Genomic DNA, 22,986 nt, shown 5'->3' with positions numbered 1-22,986 from the left:
GAGAATCTGTGGTCAGACTTGAAGATTGCTGTTCACAAGCATGAAGGTGCTGGAGCAGTTTTGCCTTGAGGAATGGGCAAAAATCCCAGGGGCAAGATGTGGCAAGCTCATAGAGACTTATCCAAAGCGACTTGCAGCTGTAATTGCCGCAAAAGGTGGCTCGACAAAGTACTAACTTTAGGGGGGTGAATAGTTATGCACGCTGAAGTTTTCTGTTATGTTGTCCTAAATGTTGTTTGATTCACAATATAAAAAAAAAAAAAAAAAAAACACGACTTCACAGTTGTAGGCATGTTCTGTGAATGAAATGATGCACACCTTCAAACAATCCATTTTAATTCTAGGTTGTGAGGCAACAAAACATGAAAAATGCAAAGGGGGGTGAATACTTGTGCAAGGCACTGTATTTCATAACATATTTTACAATCTCCTTTAAGCATCATTATATTTACTGACCCTCATTTCTTTTGGAACAACGATGATTTCCTTGTTTTCCTCAGAAACCAGAGCGCACGTCCCGTAAGAGGATTTCAGCATATTAATCACAAGATCATTGGATAGAACGTCCAGTTTCTTCACCTCATCACCAGTCACATTCACACTTCCCGCAATACCAAACCTGTAGAGATTAAGCATTTCAGCAGATAGACATGGAAAGCATGTCATTTTTAACATTAGGAGATATGTTACAGCTGAAACAACTCTAAAGAAAAATTGAAGTATATGAAGAGAAGGGCCCATTTATCAACGAGTTTTATCATACGCAACTAGTTTTAAAACTTGTTGCGTATGATAATGGTGCTCCAGCCAATCAGCTTCTAACTGTCATCTGTTGAAAAATGATAATTGAAGCTGATTGGCTGGAGCACCATTTATCATTGCATATGATAAAACTCGTTGTTAAATGTACCATTTCAGTTTCCGTAGATCATTTGCACAATCTGCATTTGGGAATATTCTGTTTTTCAGTTGAGCGCTGCAGTAACAATCCCAACCTACTATCCTGTTTACCGGTTTTCAACTGAGAAAAGATCTGGGATTCCGGAACACCGCAGCAACCAACATATTGGGTACGGTAAGGAGAATATGATAAAAGATGGGGGTCCAATAAAATAAGGAGAATGCTAACATAAAAAAACATGACTTGAGTCTAACAGCTTATTTAATAACTTTATTTAAATAGGACAAATAAGCGGTAATTCATAGCGATGAGACATTTCTTCTACCTCTTTTCCACCAAAAACCCGGGTCCGACCTGGGTTTCCAGACATGGTTCCAACCCAGGTCAGAACCAGGACAAACACCATTTACACAGCACCATCGAACTGGGTTATTCTCAGGTCAGCCCCTTTCACACTGAACCCGGGTCTGCCCTGCTAAACTTGTGAGGTCAAAACAAGTGGGAGGTGTCTGCACCACCACCAATAAGCTAATTTTAGGCATGACCCAGGTCGGATAACCTGGATTGTGCCGTTTACACTGCACCATTACACAGTTCCATCCTGGGTCCAACCCAGGTAGATACCTGGGTCGGATTGCCGGGCCACTTGACCACGGTTATTTTTTAGGGACCCTTTTACACTGAGCTGTGACCTGGGTAGACCCAGCAATAACCCAGGTAATTGCAGCAGTGTAAAAGGGCTATTAGTTGCCTAAAAAATGGCTAAATATCAGGGGCAGGCTTAATTTAAAAAAAAAAAAAAAAAAACTTTGAATTTTCTTTGTCCCCTAGTCCAGTGGTTCTCAAACTCGGTCCTCAGGACCCCACACAGTTCATGTTTTGCAGGTCACCCAGCAGGTACACAGGTGTACTCATTACTCACTGACACATTTTAAAAGATCCACAGGTGAAGCTAATTATTTCAATTGTGATTATGTCAGGAGACCTGGAAAACATCCAGAGTTTGAGAACCTGTGCCCTAGTCTATACCCTTTTTCTTATTTTTTTGTTTTTAGTTAAACTATTGGGTAAAGGTGCCCATCCACTAGACGATTAAGTTGAGCGAATGAACGATAACAATATCGTTCATAAATAGTTTGCAAACAGTTTGCAAAAATGTCTAAAACGACCAGTGATGCGCACTCCTGCTGGTCTTTTAGACATCTATCATCGGGCAAACATGCTGGACAACCTGACGATAACGTCAGGTTGAGCATGTTAGTAGATGATTGATTGTGCCTAGACTGAATGACTGCTCGTTCAGTGTAGGCACATCACAGACTGACAAACGACTGCACGATTACAATGTCGTAATCGTGCAGTCTTTTGTCTGTCTTCTAGTGGATGGGCACCTTCACAGTTTGTTAATTTTTTTCCAATTCTGCCCCGAGTAGTGCTTGGAACTTCTGTCCTGGAAGTCCTGGGAAACTCAACGATAATCTGGTGTCTCCTGGAGACTAGGCAAATATATATTAATTACTAATACTACCGCAACCATTATTTTATACAGTAATGTAAACAAACCCTGGAGACTTCTCACACTTTGCTTTACTTACATTTTTAAACATGCAGTTTACTGATTTAAATTATTCTCATGGTACAGTTTGTTTTCCTCGGGCGCTGCATATGGTAGTCAACGTTTGTGTCTGGCCTTCCTATGTTGTTATATTAAAGCCTAATTAAGACAATTGTCACTATCTCATGTTTAACAGATGGAGTGGTAAAAATGAATCTGTAAAGCCTAACCTTAATCAGTCTCTATTTCTAGTTTCCTATACGTGATCCAGGGTTGTCTTAACAGCAGTGTGGGCCCTGGGCAAAGCAATGCACTGGGGCCCCCACCCACCCATTCACAGGAAAAAAATGTAAATGGTCAATAAAATTAAACCCTCCTGCATGCCCATCAGACCTCCCACACAAGCAGAGAGACTCTGTCTGACTGGTCTGAAGCCGGCGGACGAAGTGAAACTGGGACTGAGGTGAGTACTCGTCACCGGGGAGGGGGGGGGATGGGGTGGGGGAGGTTAGATCAGAATACAGTGCAGCGGCAGCCGGCTTATAAAAATATCACAAATTTACCAACTGGCCGCGGCTGCAGGGGGGTGGGATGGCGGGCCCCTACAAGCTTCGGGCCCTTGGGCAACTGCCCAACAAGCCTAATGGAAGAGATGGCCCTGACGTGATCCAAATTACCTGCAACTAAGTGTTCTGCTCAAGTTGTTCCCCAATTAATTCCCCATTGAATTAAACTATATTAAATTATGTAACGGATGCGGGTGAAAAAAAAAAAGACTTCAGCATCTAAAATAAAATTTTTGTCCAGTGTATTTGGCTGTAAGATTAGTGAAAAACAGGCAGAGGTCTGTTGAAATAGGTATATTGCCTGGTATGGTTTTGTGCTAAATGACAACATATAGTATTAAAGAATACTTTAAGCTTGTTCTATCTGAAAATATTTTATTGTGGCATGATGCAGAATGTTTAATTATGTTATTTAAACAGTTAGTGCATACTATTTCTTTATATTATATACAGAAGCTATAACCTTTTCCCTAGATTGCTGTGATAAGCTGTGTTACAGGAGAGGAGAGGATTACCTGCACAAACTAGAGACACAGGAGACACCCTTTGAAGGTCCATGTCAGTGAGTAGCTGAAGACAAAGGGTATGATTCAGAGATGCAGTGATGGACGCAAACTCGATATTTTCGTAGTTGGACGGAGTCGCACAGCGCGTGCTCCCTGGTGGATTATCTGTGTCACTCGCAGAGAGGATTTACACACTGAGGGGCCTATTCATCATCAGGGACCATATGACCTACGATGATTAAGTAATAATTTCTCTGCGAGGGATACTTACGTATCCAACTTGCAGCAGGGAAAACGTGACCCCGGAGCAATTCATCATTGCTCTGGTGCGGGACAGCTGCTCTGAAAAGCAACTGTCCCCTAGGTTAGTATCGCAGCTACAGATGTAGCTGCGTTATTTACCTCCTCCCCTCCTCGGGTCACGCATGCGCACAGACGCTGGGGTTTTAGTGAGGAGGCAGTGGAGGGATCCGCTCGGATCCCTCTTCGCGTCCCCGGAACTCCTTCCCATAGCGGGGATCCGAGAACAAGCGCAGTCTGAAGATGGCGCCTGTGCTTGGAAGCAAACTCCGAAAACTTTCAGTTTTAGGAGTTTGCTGAATATCAGGGGGTCCATACAGGACCCCTGATGATGAATGGCCCGGTAAATAAAATATGTGGAAACTAGCGTTTCCGCATGGTTACCGGGCCATTTTGTTTTGAAGAATAGGCCGCAGAGTGATCATGGGCGAGTGGTTAGAGAAACACAGACATTGTGACCATTTTGTAGGCATGTCGCAGGCAGCGACTGCATCCTTGTACGTAAATTCGCTGGCTCCAGCATATTAGTTCTGACGCCCATTCTGAGTAACCATAGAACTCAGTGGGTTGATGATGGACTGATCTGTGTCCAATGGTGTTTGTACGCATTTGTTCAGATTTGCGTAGATGATATTGGGCACCTCAATAGACGGCTGCGACATTTGCATATTTTCGCACAGTTGTTGCGTACAAATATGCAGTCATGACGGGATTTGCATCCATCTCTGAATGGTGGATAAATGGCCTTCTGCACAGGCTTGTGTGCTTGCTGGTGTATGAGACGTGGGCCTGGAGGCATGAACTTGGGCTTTCAGTTCAACTGTTGAGAGAAGTCAATTAATATTGTAAAAATATATTTTTCCTTTCATTGTTAAGCAGCCATACTTGTCCTTAAAGAGGCAATAGCTAGCTTCTTAATCATAGGGCCGCTATCAGCGGAGACCCCAGTGATGGCTACAGCCAGGAATACTTGGCTATGACCACTGCCGGCTAAAGTTTAGCAAAATACAAAAATACCTTTTTCTTTAGGGCTTTCCGAAATGGGTCATAAATAGACCCCAATATTGTCAACAAGTAAAACAGTTAATGTACAGTATGCTGTGTAACTGTCTCTCTCTCAGTCTTGCTCAATTCCCTCAGCTTTCTGCTAATTACTCCTTTAGAAGTCTGAATTTCTTTGGTTATTTGTCAGTTTCTCTCTCTGCTTCCATTCACTCTCTGGGGCTGATTCAACCAAGGACGCAGTTGCTACCATGTTAGCAGCTGCGATATCACTAATATGGTAATGCAGCAGGAGGCGTCATGCCACTTACATGCATTATTAATGCAAGTTGGTTTGTACAACACAACATCAGATCATCTGCGTGTTCATTGGTCAGCTAACTGACCCATGGGTCATAAAAGCTCCGTCAGCTGATCCTGGCCTTGTCACTTCCCACCAACTGCGCCTTCGTCCTGTCCCCCCCTCCCCGATAGTCTGCTGTTAGAACTCCGTGTAACATTGCAGACCCACACTCAGTGCTTAAAGTGGTCCTAGAGAACACCCCCCATCCCCCCTCGTGACCTTTTAAATAATAGTACAGTGCACCTTAGGCGCAAGCCGGAAAAAGGGCGTGGTCTGGAAAGGGGCATGGTCACACAATACTATTCCCAATTCAAATTACGCCACACAGTAGCACAATCTTGATTCACCCCTGATTCACATTACACCACATAGTAGTGTCCCTTATTCATGTATAACACACAGCAGTGCCCCTTTTACACAATGCCCACATTTGTGTCCCTTATTCACAATGCTCACAGTAGTAGTGCCCCTAATACACATAATGCCCTCTGTAGTAGTGCTCCTTACACATAATGCCCACGGCAGTAGTGCCCCTTATGCAATTCCCATTGTATTGCTGCTCCTTATGCAGGGCCCCCAGTAGAGGTGCCCCTTATGTAGTGCCCCCAGTAGTGGTAGTGCCCCTTATGCAGTACCCCCCATAGTGGTAGTGCCCCTTATGCAGTGCCCACAGTAGTGATAGTGCCCCCTATGCAGTGCCCGCATTGACAGTGCCCCTTATTCAGTGCCCCTTATGCAGTCCCCCCAGTAGTGGTGCCCCTTGTGCAGTGGCCCCAGTAGTGGTGCCCCTTGTGCAGTGGCCCCAGTAGTGGTATTGCCCCTTATGCAGTGGCCCCAGTAGTGGTGCGCTTATGCAGTGGCCAGAGTAGTGGTAGTGCCCCTTATGTAGTGCCCCCAGTAGTGGTGCCCCTTATTCAGTGCCATTTGTAGTGGTGCCCCTTATGTAGTGCCCACAGTAGTGATAGTGCCCCTTATGTAGTGCCTACCGTAGTGATAGTGCCTCTTATGCAGTGCCCCCAGTAGTGGTGCCCCTTATGCAGTGCCCCCAGGAGTGGTAGTGCCCCTTATGCAGTGCCCCCAGGAGTGGTAGTGCCCCTTGTCATAATGCCCCCTGTAGAAATTCCACCAATAGTAGTACCCCCTGTAGTGGTGCCCCCTGTAGTAGTGCCCCCAGGAGTAATGCCCCCATAGTAGTGCTCCCAGAAGTTATGCCTCCTATAGTGAAGCCTTTTACACCCAAAAAAAACCAAAAACAATACTTACCTTAAGCCCCGCTCCTACGTCCGCTGCCTCCGGTCCGCCTGGCTACTCCTCTGAGCTATGGGAGAGACCTCAACTGCAGGCGCCAGATCGCATGACAGTGAAGCAGACCTATTTCTGACACCATGGCTTACTACAGTGAAGATGAGGTGCGTGAACTACTGGTGGTGAGGGGTGACCAGGAGATCAGAAAAATAAATCACTCAGTAGTAACTCGTTGGTAATGATTACTACAATGCAGTCTCCACCCATCACCCAAATCACCACCCAGTTTTCATGAGTTCATTATTGTGAGCCAAAATAAATGTCCCCTTTCAATGACTCACACTAAAGCCCTGATTCAGACCTGCTCGCAGGTCTAAAGGGCATTTTTTTTTGGACCGGCCTTCTTGCCGCTCACTAAGCTGTGGGTGACCACCCACAGCTTTAGCGATCAGCCAGGTGATGGTCGCGATGGTCGTGACCATTGGGCCTTGCGACGAGACCCTTGTGGTAGGGTCTCGTCTGCCGCAAGCCCCAGTGAGCTTCCTGCTCTAATAGAGCTGGAAACCCACCACTGACATCACTCGTGATGTCAGTGGAGCCGCCCCCAAATGGCAGGCGTTCCTTCGGGAACGCCTCCGTTTGTCCAGCCACTCCCCCCCCGACCACCAAACGGGACGAGCTGTCGATCAACATCGACTGCCGCCCCTTTGGATGCGAGCGCCGGAGCGAGTGATTTCTCGCTCGCTCTGGGGCTCGCGCAGTGCGCACCCCGCACTGCCTGGCCATCGACCTGCTTGCAAGCGGGTCTGAATCAGGCCCTCAATGCCAGGGCAGACACAGGTTCATTGTGAACAGTGTCGACTCAGGAATTTCCCGGGTCCAAGGTGTAGTGTGAAAGGGGGTCCCTAGCTGAGACACGGGTTGAAGCTGTGTTCAAAAACCCAGGTCGGAGCCCCTGCTCATGTCTGAAAGGGGTAATTGTTTCCACTTGCTGTAATGTTAGTTATTTGTATATCTTGTGTGTCATTTGTGTTATAAAGACAACAGAAAAAATACCCTTGTGCTAATTAATAAAAGTAAGAACTAGTATAGAAAATGTCTTAAGTTTCAAAATATATAAACACATTTATTATCATATGTACATTCAAATATATGGAAAATAATTAATACGTTTGAAGAAACAATATAACCTCAGGATCCAAATATTATTAATAATAAAATTGTAGGAGGTGGACTTATATAAAAAAAAAAAAAACATTAATAGCAAATGATCACTGTGCCCACACTAAGGGGTAAATTTACTAAGCATCGAGTTTGGGTGAGTTTGTGCGAGTTTGCAAACCCACGTGAGTTTAGGCATGTTTTTCATCTCGCAAATTTACTAAAGACAAACTCGACTTCTCTCTTTTCACTGTTAAAACTCATGTGAGATTGCAAACTCGAAAAAACTCACCATCGGCCAAATTAGGAAGTACTTTACATGAAAAAGATGCAACTCGCAAATTTACTAAGAATTGAGTTTCCAATCTCATGTGAGATTGTAGCAAACACTGTGAAATAGAAAAGTTTTAAACACTCACCTCCTGAGCTGCGAGTTTGCCAGAAACATACACATAGTGTGATTTGTGAATGTTTCTGCCTGTATACCTAATATAAAGTGTTTTTATAAAAATAAAAAAAATGACATCGGGTCCCCCCCCAAAAGCCTAACCAGCCCCGGACTTGCCAGCCAGTCCTGGTTCCTAAAATTACCGGGAATAAAATGAGTAGGGTTCCACCGTAATTTAGGAACCAGCACCAGGCTGCAGGGCCAGTCCCGATTTTAAATATAGGGGAAAAAAATTGCATAGGGGTCCCAGCACCAGCACCGGACCCAAAACGGCCGGGCTGTAATGCCACAGCCCGGACATCCTTTCACCGGGCTTCTGTAGCCAAAGCATTATCAGCCCAAGCCGGGGATCTCAGGGGAGATTGGGACCCCCACAAGAGGGGGTCCCCCCCCAAAACCCCAGGCTTGGTCTGAAGCCCAAGGCTCTTCCCTTACCCCTGGAGCATTGCGTACGGGGGTAATACAGTGTGAAATATAAGGAAACTATTGTATTTTACAGTGGGACTACAGGTGCCAACATGCCTGCCCTTTGGCACTTGTGGAACTACAAGTGCCAGCAGACACCCGTACCCCCACTGTAAAATAAATAGTTTAAAAAGCACAGTATACACACACGACAAGTAAAAGTTTATTACATACACCTACCCACTCACACATACTTACCTGCTGCCAGGTGATCACGTCCCCTTCTCCAAGTAGAATCCCGTTTGGAGTATCTGCAATAAAGATCCTATACTTACCTCCTCCATCGCGCTGGTCTCCGCAGCATCCAGGGGGTCTTTGCAAAACAAAAAAAACGGACACCCCAACCATTTACTAAAGTTAGCGCTGCATGTGTGTGACTACCTACAGCGCAAACCAGCTCCCGACTGATCAGTGAGTTAGGAGCCGGCAGCCAGAATGGATGCGGATTGGCTCTGGCTTCTGACTCACTTACCAGCCCACGTGGGAACTGTCAGAAGCTGGAGCCAATCAGCAGCCGCTAACTGTAGAGTTACAGCTGTATAGCATCTCTAATATCGGCTCGGTATAGTGGGGAGCGGGGCCATGATGACGCAATTAAACCACCACGCTCCCGCAGTGCCCACCCATTGCTATACCACAGCCCCCTGCCCCGGAAGGGGTACCCAGAAAGTAGGTAAGTCTGCTGTAGATATATTGGGCATCGGCTGTGCAGCACGTCGTTCACAGACATATCGCTGGTACACACTGGGCGATGCACACAAGATATATTGGTCGATCAATTGATCGGCCAATATATCTGCCTGTTTGTGTACCCGGCATCACAGTCCAGGTTTTAAGGCTATCAATGCTCAAACACAGGTGACTTAATTAGTACCTCAGTCAGTTTATTTATATACCTTCTGTGCACACACATGGAGATCATTAAAATCTGGACTGTTAAAGGACTGCGTTTGGGAAACCCTGCTCTAGAAGTTCATACTTCTACCAGATCTGTATGTGATATTTTGATCCTGCTCTATACACTGCTACATTGCAGCAAGTTCATGTGTGATTCTTGGCAGTCTGTGTTGCTAAGGGCTACACTTGGAGGACTGGTGATCACCTGGCTATATTATATTAGTGTACCCCATGTTCTGAACTTTAACCTGTGATACTCAGACATCTCAGTCAGTAGCTGACCCTTACTGGCTAGGAAAAGTGTATTCAGCACTGGTATAAGAGAAGTAAAACATATTTCAATTTGAATCTATTGATGCCCTGATGTAAATGTAATAGTTACGAAAGCGAAAAAGTTTCTTTATTTAACTATCCAGGTCTATGACATGAGAGATTTCCCAGAAACATGGTAGCAATGTCTGTATAAATAGAGCTGCTTTGACATAATAATTTGAAAAAGACAATTCAATTGAATCTATACACAATTACTTTACACACTGCAACATTTCTAGATTTACTAGGAGTACAAAGACTTACATGTGAGCAATGCCGGCTTTCCTCACAGCAGAAGAGATGGCCTTTATGGCTGTCAGCATGGAATTGAGGAGTTGTGTCAGCTCCCCAGTACCTTTGGCTTCTCTCCCCCTTTCCATGACAAAGCGGGTAAGGGTTAACATGTCCGTTTCAAAGGGACTTTTGTCTGACATTTTGCTGAAAAATGAGTAGTGCCTTGGTGACCAGAAAAGCTTATACACCAAAATGCTGGTGGTGCCTTTGTGCAGCAACTTCACTTATACACAGCCCTTTAAATACTTCACCACCAGTTACACAGCAAAATGCTCCAGAGAACATGTGACCCTGAAGACTGAAATATCATGGCAGGATTCCACAGCTGCTGGCTGAGGATTTGTATGCATGGAGCTCAGGAGAGACATCTTCTGCAGCAAAGGAGACACAGTTCCGTTACTGCACACATCCTCAATATAAGATTCTGGGTTAGAAGTACTAAGCATTGCAGAGAGAAAAAGTGGATAGAGATAGTACCAACCAATCAGCTCCTGTCATTTTTCAACACAGCCTGTAAACTGACAGGAGCTGATTAGTTGGTACTTTATCCTTCTCCGAGGCTTAGTACATCTCCCCCTAAACATATTCTTTTTCTTGATTTAATGCATACTTGCTGACATTCAGCTCCCTCCTTCCGGGAGGGAGCTGAATGTCCGTGTGCAGCGGGGGGCGTGGCCGGGTATTTACGAGGCATTGGGGGAGGAGCCGGGGACAGTTCGCATGATCGCGTCATCATGACTCTGCCCCCTCTTCACAATGCCGAAAAGATTGGCATTGTGAACCAGGGGGTAGGGCGGCACCCGATATTCGCGAGGTTCCCGACCAAATCGGGAGGGTAGGCAAGCCTGATTTAATGTGGTGTTTATTGTAGCATACATGTCCTCACTATGTTTGTGTGGAATGTGAGCTCCATTTCAGCCGAATGAATATAAATATTCTTTGTAAAGTGCTGCTTAATATGCAAGCCCTATATACAAGGGCTAATTGCCTCTGTTTATCTGTCCCATAGGTAGATGTGGCAATGCTATGCTGGTTATTGTGAAGCTCATACATCGATGTGTTTGAACCTACGGTAGGACTGCCGTAGTCTTCATTATTTGGTCACAGCGAGTGGAAGATCTTCGTACGTTTTGTCATGGCGGATGAGGAAGACGTGTCTGTGAGATTACGTTGGAGATATGTGAGTGAATTTTGTGTTAAACTTGGAAAAAGCGGAAATGAAATTCATTAAATGTTAGCAAGCATATGGTGGAGGAACAATTAGCCGTGCTGCAGTAATTCAGTGATGGAAGCACTTCAAAGAGGGTAATATGCGAGTGACTGATGAAGCGCGTCCTGGGAGACCATCCACCGTGGTTACAGATGTCAACATTGCCAAAGCTGTGGATATGTTGCAAAATGACAGAAGGTAACTTTCCGCTAACTTTCGGCTTCACTTGGCATCTCATTTGAACGGGTTCAGCACATTGTGACAAAGGAACTGAAAATGCATCACGTGTGCGCGAGGTGGGTACCCAGAAATCTCACAGAAGAGCACATGCAACAACAAGTTGAATCGTGCAAGAACACCGTTCGAATGTCGGAGAGGATACTGTTATGATTACCAGTGACCACTCCAAGTAAGTTGTATAGAACCCAGGCTACGAGGTCTTCCACCACTAACAACCACCCATTGTTCCCTTAGAGAATAATCGCTCACCAGTATTTAGGCGGCCACCTTGACTTACCGCTCGGAGTAGTAGCAGCTTACCGTAGTGTCAACTGGAGCCCTGAGATAAAAAGAAGGAGTCTTGTACAGATAATTCAGATGGAGAGATATGGCTTGGGAGCTGATGGTATGAAGTGTGCCAATGGTGCTGCAAATGTTGCGATGGTGCGGCAATAGCCGTAGATAGACAGTCTATGGTAATGCTGTGGTTTTGGGAGCAGATTATACGGTAAATGTGCCGATGATGTGGCAAGTGTGCCGATGGTGCATCAATGGCCATTGGTAGACAGTCAATGAATATGCTGTGGCTTTGAGAGCCAATGATACGGCAAATTTGCCGATGGTGCAGCAATAACCGTTGGTAGATAGTAAATGGTAATGCTGTGGCTTTGAGAGCCGATGGTGTGGCAAATGTGCAGATGATGCAGCAAATGTACCGATGGTGCAGCATTGGCCATTGGTAGACAGTCAATGGATATGCTGTGGCTTTGAGAGCTGGTGATATGGCAAATGTGCCAATGATGCGTCAAATGTTCTGATGGTGCAGCTCTTGTGCCGATGGTGCGGCAATAACTGTTGGTAGACAGTAAATGGTAATGCTGTGACTTTGAGAGCCGCTGGTGCGGCAAATGTTCAGATGATGTGGCAAATGTGCAGATGGTGCGGCAATAGCCGTTAGTATATAGTTTAAGGTAACGCTGCAGCTTGGAGAACCGATGGTGTGGCTTGTGTGCCTATGGTGCGGCAATACTGTTGGTAGACAGTAAATGGTAATGCTGTGGCTTTGAGAGCCAATGGTGCGGAAAATGTTTTGATGATGTGGCAAATGTGCCAATGGTGCGGCTTGTATGCCAATGGAGCGGCGATAGCCATTAGTAGATAGTTTAAGGTAACGCTGCGGCTTGGAGAACCGATGGCAGCACGGAGATGTAGGTGTGGCATGGAAAACGTAGTAGAAGCTGGAGAACTGGCAACATCACGTAAGCTGTTGGTGCGGAAAATGTGCCGAAGGTGTGACAAGAGCCAATGGTAGGAGAGTAAGTAGTCAGTGCTGCGGCTTGGAGAGCCAATGGCAGCACGGTGGTGTAGATGCGCTTTGGAAGCCATAGAAGAAGCTGGAGAGCTGGGAACAGCGCGGAAACTGTTGATGGTGTAGATGCGGCTTGGAAGCTGGAGAGCCGGAGGTGGCATGGAAGCCACTTTGTGAAGGTTAAAATCTGCACCACGAGGAGGAACCATGCAGCTAAGCCGATGGAACTCATAGACACGCTATAGTCGGTGAGGGGGTAAAAGTCCAGGGTGTACAAATAGAGGAAAGCACCAATCATGCTGCACTGTGAATGACATGTCACTTCCTGAGGCGTGCCGATCGCCTAGTGACAGGACAACTGGGGTAACCCCGTCCTGACTGGGTAATCTGCATGAAGGAGACAAGTCGTGACTGTGACTTGTAACAGATACCCGATTTCCTGACATCGATTGTGACAAATTGTGGATTCGTCATTATGATCCAGAATCCAAACAACAGTCCAGTGTATGGAAACACGCAAATTCGCCTCCTAAAAAAAATCTGTGTGATGCCTTCTGTGTGTAAAGTAAATGCTTCTGCTGTTATTTGATGCACATGGTATGATCCTACAGCACTGGGTTCCCCGTGGACAGACAATTAATGGTTACTACTCTGCAAAGGTCCTGAAAACCCATTTGCATGGAGCCATGAGGAAGAAAATACCAAATTTGCTAAAGAAACAGTGGTTTTTGCTCCAAGACAATGTCCAACCACATGTTGCTGCTGTTGGCAGCACTGACTGAAATTAATGGGACAGCACTGGAACACCCTCCATATAGCCCGGACTTAGCGCCCTGTAATTTCTAGGCATTCTGTACCCAGAAAAAACAACTGCGCAGAAAAGTTCTCAACAGATGATGAGGTGAAAGATGTCACAGCTGCAACCGTGATGTCATAAAACAGTCTACTGCAAGTCTTTGAATCATTGTTGAAACACTGCAAAAAATGTATTGAATGTGAAGGACGCTACTTTCAAAAAGAAAAATGTTCTGATCCTGTGGAGTCATCTGATTCTGAATAAAAAAATCAGGGGTCTATTTACTAAGCAGTGTAAGGAGACAGAATGAAAAGTGATAAGGTGCCAGCCAAACAGCTCCCAACTGTCATTTTTCAAACACAGTCTGTGAGATGACAGTTAGGAGCTGATTGGCTGGCACCTTATCACTTTCACTCTGTCTCCTAACACTGCATAGTAAATAGACCCCTCAGTCTTATGACTTTTCAATCAGCCTTCGTAATTAATAGTTAATAATTTATTAATAAACTGGTGTTGGTGTCATTGTTGCTATCACTATACATAAAGAGCTTTAGCATTTCACCAAATGAAGAGGTACACAGTAAGTGGCAGGATGTACCGCATCCAAAATGCATTTCACAGAGTAAAACTTGTTTCTTGGGGGATCATTCCTTTTATAAAAGCTCTCTTCATAAATAATTACCTATAAGACAGCAATTTGAGCTGTGGGCCTGATTCAGAACGGGTCAATGTTAGGCCACTGCACATGGCACGCCGGAGCTGGCTCCGAAGTGCACATGCGTGAGACCCGGCTAGCGACGGGCGCTCCGTCACTCTGGGTCTCACACCAAAAGGGGGCGGCTGTCGATTTTGATCGACAGCTCACACCGTTTTGGAGGCGTGGCGTGGGAGTGGCTTCACAAACGGAGGCGTTCCCATGCGAACGCCTGCCGTTTGTGGGCGGCCCCACTGACATTACCAGTGATGTCAATGGGAGAGCTTCCGGCTCTATTAGAGCCAGAAGCTCTCTGGGGCTTGCGGCCACGAGACCCTACCACAAGGGTCTCGTCGCAAACCCGATGGTCGCGATGGTCTTGACCATCGTGACCATCATCCTGGCCGGTCGCAATAGTTGTGGGTGGTCACCCACAGCTATGCGAGCGGCCAGGAGGCTGCTCCAAAAAAAAAAAAAACGCCCTGATTCAGAGCGAGCGCTCTTTCAGCGTTTCCGGCTCTATTTCAGGGCCTGCATTCATAAGGAAATAGTACTTGCTGCTTTAATTTAAGACACTCATGGCCTCATTTATCAACAAGTTTTATCATACACATCGAGTTTTAAAACTTGTTGCATGATAAATGGTGCTCCAGCCAATCAGCTCCTAACGGTCACCTGTTGGGAGCTGATTGGCTTGAGCACCATTTATCATACGCAATGAGTTAAAATTTGTTGCGTATGATAAAACTCGTTAATGGGCCCCTTAGAAATGATGACATAACCTACATATGTTCAGTTAAGATGCTTAAATATATATGTGACAAGTATCGCTTTGACTGGTGCCCTACAGGGATAGGCAACCTGTGGCACTCCAGACATTTCAGAATGCCTTTACACATATTTGCCGTTAGACCATGCTAAAACCATGGCAGAGCATGCTGGGATGTTTACAGTGGCGGGCTAGAGCATGAAAGTCCCACAGGGGAATGTAATAATAGAGATCCACAAAGGGGTGTAGCCAGTCATTGGAGGCGGTGTGGCCCACTATAATGGGAAAATGTATTGGTGTAATTTATGATCCTTTTATATGCTTAAAATAGAATACTATAAAACTCTCCCTCTCCCTCTCTGACACACATTATACCACACTGTAGTGCCTTCCACATTATGTCACACTGCAGTGACCCCTAAATTATGCCACACTGTAGTGCCCACATTATACCACACTGTACTGCCCCCTACATTATGCCACACTGCAGGGCCTGTACATTAAATCACACTGTAGTGCCCAAACAGTGTACTCACCAGCAGACTCAGGCAGCTGGCAGAGCAGCAGTCACAGCCTCACAATGGGTCACTCCCATGAGGCCACTGCTGCTGATCTCCACAGTTCAGAGGAGCATGTGATGGGCTCATCCAACCAGAGCTCAACACATGTTCCTCTGACCCTCTGCAGAGACTACTGGGATTTATTACCCAGTAGTGCAGTGCTGAGTCTGACTGCAGTGTGCCTCGGTCCTCTGCATGTAGCTGCCGGCTGGGTCAGTCACAGCCTTGATGACTGCCCATCAAGCAGCTGCACTGCAGCCTGCTATAGCGAATGGTGCCATAAGCCCAGACCTCCCATGATAGAAGGCATGGCTACAAATCAGTAGGGCCCACCAGGGATTCCATTGACTCCACAGTTTGAGCCTGGTTGTTTAATTCCACACCAGCTAGAGTGCAATATGTGGCGGTTAGTCCACATGTGGTACAGCTTAACCAGTTCTTAGATTTATTGAATCAGGTAGAACAACAAGTTGCATATGAAATAGTGTGCAACAGCGATATGCAGAATATATATGTAATGACAGCCTGGAGCTTAGGGTGTAGCTGGGCATTGTTGTGCACCAGACGTGATCGCGGTAAATACATTGGTAAATGACAGAACTTATGCCCTGTACACCAGTGGTGGTGATTTGGCTGTTTGGTATTGTGGCTCTATATGGTTCTGTACGCTGTAAGTATCCAGGGTCCTACCACATGCGCAGTAGCATATGTCAGAAGTAGGGCTGATCTGACTCCGGCAGGTACTAAAGACCACCGAGTCAGCCTACCTTGTCATGGTACTGGGAGGAGACAGACAGGAGCGCACTTCTTCCAGTAAGCGAACGGTTGGGCATATGTGCAGTGCACCCAAGGAGAGGAGACATCATACAGCTAAGGCAGAGAGTTACACACAGAAACCCCACAAAACCATGGTGAGCTCTGAAAGATGAAAGGTGTACACAGCTGTGCCTTGAGTGGGGTGCTGATTTAATAAAGAACCGCGGAGAAGTTTTTATGTTGCATAGTGTGAATAGCCATTTGCTGGAGACTCTGTTGTTGTTTTTAGGAGAGAGAGCTGCAAGGCACAGTGGAGGATACTGGCCATTTTATCCACTGTTCAGCAGTTCGGTTGTGGAGAAGAGAGACCTGTTGAGAGAGAATTAGGGAGAGGAGTGTGAGCCCCTTTGACTTGTACAGATTAATTGAGGACCAGTTTGGAAGCAGCAGATATTCTTCCAGTCTAATCAGAATTGCACCGAGATCAGGAAATACCCTTTCTAAGGACAGTTCTTACAGAGGGAATCAGTATGTAATGCTGGCTGTCAGGATGTCTCTTGTCAAAATACCGACAGCGGCATGCCGATGGTTGGTATCCCGACGGGTCAACAGGGCCGGATTGAGGGCCACATGGGCCTGGAGCTGAAAATTATCAAGGGCCTATTATGAGAAGCAGATGAGGTGTGATCAGTGCTGTGTGGTGTGGCCAGAGCCACATGGGCATATACACCCTCTATAATCTCAGCCCCAATGTCTCCGTAAATATGTAAAAGAAAAAAAATGCTTTATTTTGTGAGGTAAATAGAAATACAATTTTACTACTTATGATTTATGGCTGACTGTGTGGAGAGCAGATGGTCAGTCAACATCCTGCTGTCATGATGATGGGCCTATTTTTATTTGTAGCCTAACCCCAACCCTCCCTGTTAGTATCTAAACATAAGTCTCCCCCTTTCGTGCCTAAACCTAACCCTCCCGTCTTAGTGGCTAAACATATCCCCCCCCAGTGGTGCCTAACCCCCCCCTCAAAAAAAAAACGCTAATACCACTATGCTACCTAAACTTAAGTACCTTGTCGGGCTTCCCCCGCGGCTGCCGGTCTCATAACCACATCCCGTTACATAGTCCTTTCATTAAGGCAATCAATAAGAGAACAAAGTGTTGCTGGGACCTGTAATGCTACAGCTAAACTTCAGTGTAAGCTGTATCCACTTTTAGAAGAGGAGGCCACTCCTTGTATGCCATTTTGGAAAAAAAAACAACAACTTTGTTTTACTAATCAGCCCTGCAACACACAGTGTAAGAGACCCAGCTTGTGCACATAGGGCCTGATTCAGAGCTGAACGCTCTGACCACAGCGCTCGCTCTGAATCAGGGCCCTCCTACCTTTTTTTGGAGCGTCCTCACGGACACTCGCATAGCTGTGGGTTACCACCCACAGCTATAGCGAGCGTCCATGATGATGGTCGCGATGGTCTTGACCATCGCGACCATCGGGCTTGCGACGGAGACCCTGTGGTAGGGTCTCACTGCCGCAAGCCCTGGAGTTATTTTGGCTCTATCAGAGCCAAAATCACTCCCACTGACATCACTAGTGATGTCAGTGGGGCTGGCTTCAGACGGTAGGCGTTCCCATGGGAACGCCTCCGTCTGGCAGGCACGCCCCCGGCACGCCCACCAAAGGGGGCGTGCTGTCAATCAACATCGACAGCGCGCCCCCTTTGGTGCGAGCCCCGGAGCGACAGCTTGGCTGTCGCAGTCCGGGTCTCGCACATGCGCACGACGGAGCTCCCTCCGTCGTGCGCATGCACAGTGGGGAACATCGACCCACTTGCGAGCATACTGCCGCTCGCGAGTGGGTCTGAATGACCCCCATAGACCCAAATGCAACCCGGGTATGCAAAGGCTCCAGCTTTACAGGATAAACTACCTCTTAATAGCATTCTGGACATTTTATTTAGTTTGTAAGTTGATCAGACCAGTTGAGGGAGGCGGAATGGGATTGAAATGCCGGTGGCTGTTCAGCTGCCGGTTCAAATCCCGACAGCGGCAGCTCGACAGGATCAGGTTCCCGACAGGAGCAGGTAAGTACCCTAACCTCCTCTGTCCCCCCCCTAACCCTCCCTCCTCGGTGCCTAACCCTAACCTCCCCCTTAGTGCCTAACCCTTACCTCCCTCCCAGGGGTGCCTAAACCTAATACCCCCTCCCCGAACCCTAAACCTAACCTCCCCCGGTGGTGCCTAACCATCTCTCCTAGGGATGCCTAACCCTAATCTCCCCCCCCAAACCTAACCCTAACCTCGCTAGGGGCCCTAATCCTAACCCTCCCCCCCCCCCCCGCAGCAAACTTACCTTCATTTGGGCTGGCATCATTGGCGTTCCGGCATCGGGAATAACATAGGCGTCGGTATTTTGATGCCTAAGTTAACTCCCTTGCCGGGATGCTGCTGTCGTGATTGAGACCGGCGGCCATCGGTCTCATAACTACATCCCGAGTGAGGCACGTAACCATTGCTGGACACACAGTGTGATAAAGCTGTAGTTAGTTGATAGAAATATAATGTGTTGTTAGACCTGTAAATAAATATTTAGATAACTGTACAGTATATTAATTCATAGTAGATATCTTGTAGTGTATAAGGTGTAGTTTATCAAATTATGAGCTAGCATATCATTAAATATAAACTAAGATAATCTGTATGTGGTTTAGAGAATCATAGCCTTGAGAATTCTGTTATACTAATTCAGTGCCATTACTTTCAATTGTGGCAAGTCTGTAAGTTTGTATTTATGGTCCACAATACCATGTTTTAAGTAATCCTTTAAGCCACGTGCACTACCTGAATCCTTATGGTGGTGTCCTTAATAATTTATTTTGGCACATATTCTGGTCTCATTACTGTCTTTGGGGGAGAAAACCTTGCTTCTCTACTGTGGTGTAAAAAGTTGAAGTTACAAGAGTGCTACTGAAGAGAAGAATTGGGATCAAGAGCCACTCCTCCCAGAAACACCATCAGAAGGTAAGATCAGGGCCTATGATAATTCATATACCACATTGAAAAAAAAACAACATCTAATTTGAAATACCACAACTAAACTGGTCACATATGTCAGGGTCGAAACAAGGATTTTTGTCACCCGAAGGCAAGCAGCAATTTGGCGTCCCTCCCCACCATAACTATAGACTTTGGGCCTGATTCTGACTTGGGAATAGAGGGCCTGATTCAGAGCCGGACACTATTTGCGAACGGTCGTTCAGAAAAAGGGGCCGGCTATTTAAATTGAGAACTCGCTCTTTGCGGTCTGTTGACGCCTCTATGTCTGAGCGAGCGAATGAAACATGCGCTCGCTATTTTGTAAAGACGCCCCCTGGCCGTTCGCATCATACGTCATCTCCGCTATTTATTAGATTAATCAAGTACATCGAAAGGCGTCTGAACTGCTCGCAGTGCTTGTGGTAGGTTTTACTACCCGCAATCATGCGAACAGTTCAGGCTAAAAGACAACCAAGTGACGTGGTCGATGACACTCCCTTACTAATTAAGCACTCCCATTAAACGCCCATTTTTGCCGTTTGGCACGCCTCCGTTCGGATCTCCACTCCTCGTTTCAAGCACCTTCCCCTGTTACCACCCACAAACGCCTCATTCTGTCACTCAGATTAGCAGGCCCTCACTGTTTTGCAAGCACACGATTTCCGACCACAATGACTGGTTGGCGCATGCGCATTATGACCCATACGCAAGCGCAGATGTGCGAACATCGCTCGGAGCGAGCGAGCAGCCGCTTACGAGCGGCCCTGAATCAGGCCCAGAGTGAGATATCTCACTCAACTGATCATCTTGGTGAAACCATGCTGCACTGCAGGTGGGGCAGATTTAAAATGTGCAGAGAGATTTAGATTTGGGAGGGAGGTGTCCAAACTGACATCTAAATTGTTGAGTAATAATAAAGCAGTGCAGTATTTGTGGGCTACATGCAAAAGCAGCCAGTATTTACCCTACATGTAAAAAAAATATGCATTTACACCCCTTGCATTGCAACATGGTTTGTTCAGGTTCACAGCTGAGAGAGATATTTCACTCTATTTCCAAAGTCTGAATCAGGCCCTTTGTCTTTTCAACCCCCCACTGTGTGCAACAGCGTTTATTTATATATATATATATATATATATATATATATATATATATACATACCCCGTGCCTCCTCCTTAATCTGGCCCTGCAGTTGTATACATAGGGGGTGGGGGCTCAGCTGCATAGATAGGTGTGGGTCAGCACTAGCTGTATACATAGAGGGTGCTCAGCTGTATGGGGGTTTCAGCTCTAAACATAGGTTGTCCCAGCCGTATATTATACACAGAGCCCTTGCACTTTCTGACTCCCCAGCTGATATTGCGACTACATGGACCAGCAATACATGACACGCAGATGATGCTAAGAACATGCTGTTCTCCCTGTACCCAGGCCCCCTGACAACACACCTGCTGCCTCCCACACCTGTCTGCAGCCTCACAACATGAAGTAAACATCCAGCTCCAGCAGCCACTCCGGGCCTCGTGCCGAAAAACCGGAGAAACTACACTTCCCACAAGCCACTGCATCCTGGAGTGCCGTCAGCCGGGGGCCCCATGGGAGGTGTCAGGACAGGGGACTGACAGTGGGAGGGCTGTGACTGCTATGGTGTTTCCCTTGCCACCCGGGTCATGGATCCTTGTGCGCAGCCAGTGAGGGAGAGAGGGGAGCGCTGCCATAGACACATCCGGGAGCTGCGGCCGGAGCTGAGCTGACATCAGTCACATGACATATCTTGTCTTGGCTTCCCAACAAATCCAGCACCTGGTGCACATGCTCCCTTAGCCCCGCCTAGTTGCGGCCCTGCATATGTGATAATCACATTTCAATTTGGCCACACACATTGGTGGCCCAAACTTGATATATGTCTGACCTGGATGGAACCTGGGCTGACCTGCCGGGTCACTTCTGGGCAACACAGAATCAGTTTGATTATTCTCAGTCATCCTGCTCATTTTAATGGATCAAAATGGGGCCAGAAATACTTGTTTAGATCAAAAACTTTCTGAAAATATAACTGGCTTCTGATTATTCCTAAAGGAATGAAAAGGTACAGAAGCTGCAGGTGGATCCTATCTGTGTGCGGCATTAATATGTTACATTCCGTTTCTACTCCAAATGCAAATTTCATTCAGTCTAGATATCTTGGGCATCTAAAGATGATGGTCGTTCATACACACTGAACGACCATCATCTGCATGCTGCAGGGGGGGGGGGGGGGGGGGGGGGGGGTAGGGGCGTGGCCTAATCGCAGAAGGCGTGGTCACATCTTTTTTTAAAAAAAAAACACATTTACGGCGCTGGAGAGGGGGATGCTGTGTGCCACTCGGCCCGGCGCACAGCCAATGGGGGCGGACTCAGCGTGATCGCTCCCCCCTTTGGCATAGGAGACTGCTCGGGCTGCTGTTTTAGCAGCCTCGGACAGTCTCCCAGTGCAGCTCAGCACACAGCAGCGTGTGCTGGGCTGCTGTGGATGGGGAGCTGTGCCGGACACGGGTAAGTAGTACCTACTCGCGGCTCCCCCCCACACTGGCCGACGGGGGCATGATATATTGGCCGATCAATTGATCGGCCAATATGTCGGCCAGTGTGTACCCAGCATAAGGCTTTAAAGTCTTCTAATGCTATTCAGAAGGCTTTAATGGCAATGTTGCCAGTTAGGTGTACAGTACAAGCACAAATTAGATTTTTTGAGGAGATACAGATCTTCTGGTTAAATTTCTCTCTCGGCACCCATGGCACTTGTGTTTCTCCTTCCAAACCTATTAGCTATATACCGTATAGGTAATGACTGCCATGAATCATCAGGAAAGTAAAATGAAGGTGATGTGAAATAAATGTAAACAATACAAATTTGCTATCTGACTACATACTAGTACTGTAGTACTGTACTTCTGTAATGCGTGAGGAATATGTGCAAGACATGGACAAGAATGTAACTCTGATTTTATCACCAAGTTGTTCATTGCACATAATTTTTGCTTCTTTATAAACGGCTATATTTTTAGTAAGGTGACATTGATACAGTGATATTTGGCTAAAGGTCAGGATACATGCTCCAGTTACAAGTATCAAGTGCAAAGAGGAGTTACCATACAATAATAAAGAGAACTTCAGGCAAGTAAGGGCCATGTGTGTATAACACTGATCTAGTCACCTGGTAATATACATATGTAAATGACAGCTATTCTACCAACCTATCTGCCCTATATAAAATCAATGAGGTCTTCATTTGATATTAAATATGATTTGTTTTCCAGTTTGTGGCATGACATCCTCATTCATTGCGTATGCATGTATTTCTTTGGGTCATTATTGCATAGGAGATGTTAGATTACTAGTACAACTGAAATGCAGACTTAGGTCCAGGAACTTAATTTACGGATTATACAATAAATGTGTAGACAGACAGTGGGTAAATATGTTGCAATTCAGGGAACTCTGATATTAATGATATAAAAAAACATAGTATAAAAGTTGTGCATTGTTTTGATCACTTTCTCATCCACATCAGGCAAGAGTTGAATTACTCCATGGATTTAATATCATGGCAAACATGATGAACAACTCCTAAAAGGGATAGCAATGGTTATGTTATGTTTT

General features: G+C 46.2%; 1 protein-coding gene across 2 annotated transcripts in view; it reads right to left on the bottom strand.

The window, feature by feature from the left end:
• LOC148526700 (fructose-1,6-bisphosphatase isozyme 2) overlaps positions 1 to 10,284 on the bottom strand; it is a 57,810-nt gene extending 47,526 nt beyond the window's left edge. The window contains exons 1-2 of one of the 2 annotated variants that reach the window (XM_088470285.1): positions 9,966 to 10,284; positions 457 to 619 (exon numbers count right to left, since the gene is read on the bottom strand). In XM_088470285.1, the coding sequence (XP_088326411.1) occupies positions 457 to 619; positions 9,966 to 10,135 (333 nt within the window). In that variant the 5' untranslated portion in view covers positions 10,136 to 10,284. The remainder of the gene's footprint in view (positions 1 to 456; positions 620 to 9,965) is intronic. The other variant, XM_088470284.1, reaches the window with a different exon arrangement.
• Positions 10,285 to 22,986: the final 12,702 nt, after the last annotated feature.

This window comes from Taudactylus pleione, unplaced genomic scaffold (genome assembly GCF_031769625.1).
Source record: "Taudactylus pleione unplaced genomic scaffold, aTauple2 ptg000095l, whole genome shotgun sequence".
NCBI lineage: Eukaryota > Metazoa > Chordata > Amphibia > Anura > Myobatrachidae > Taudactylus > Taudactylus pleione.
The sequence above is the reverse complement of the archived record's forward strand: the minus strand, read 5'-3'. Positions and strand labels throughout refer to the sequence as shown.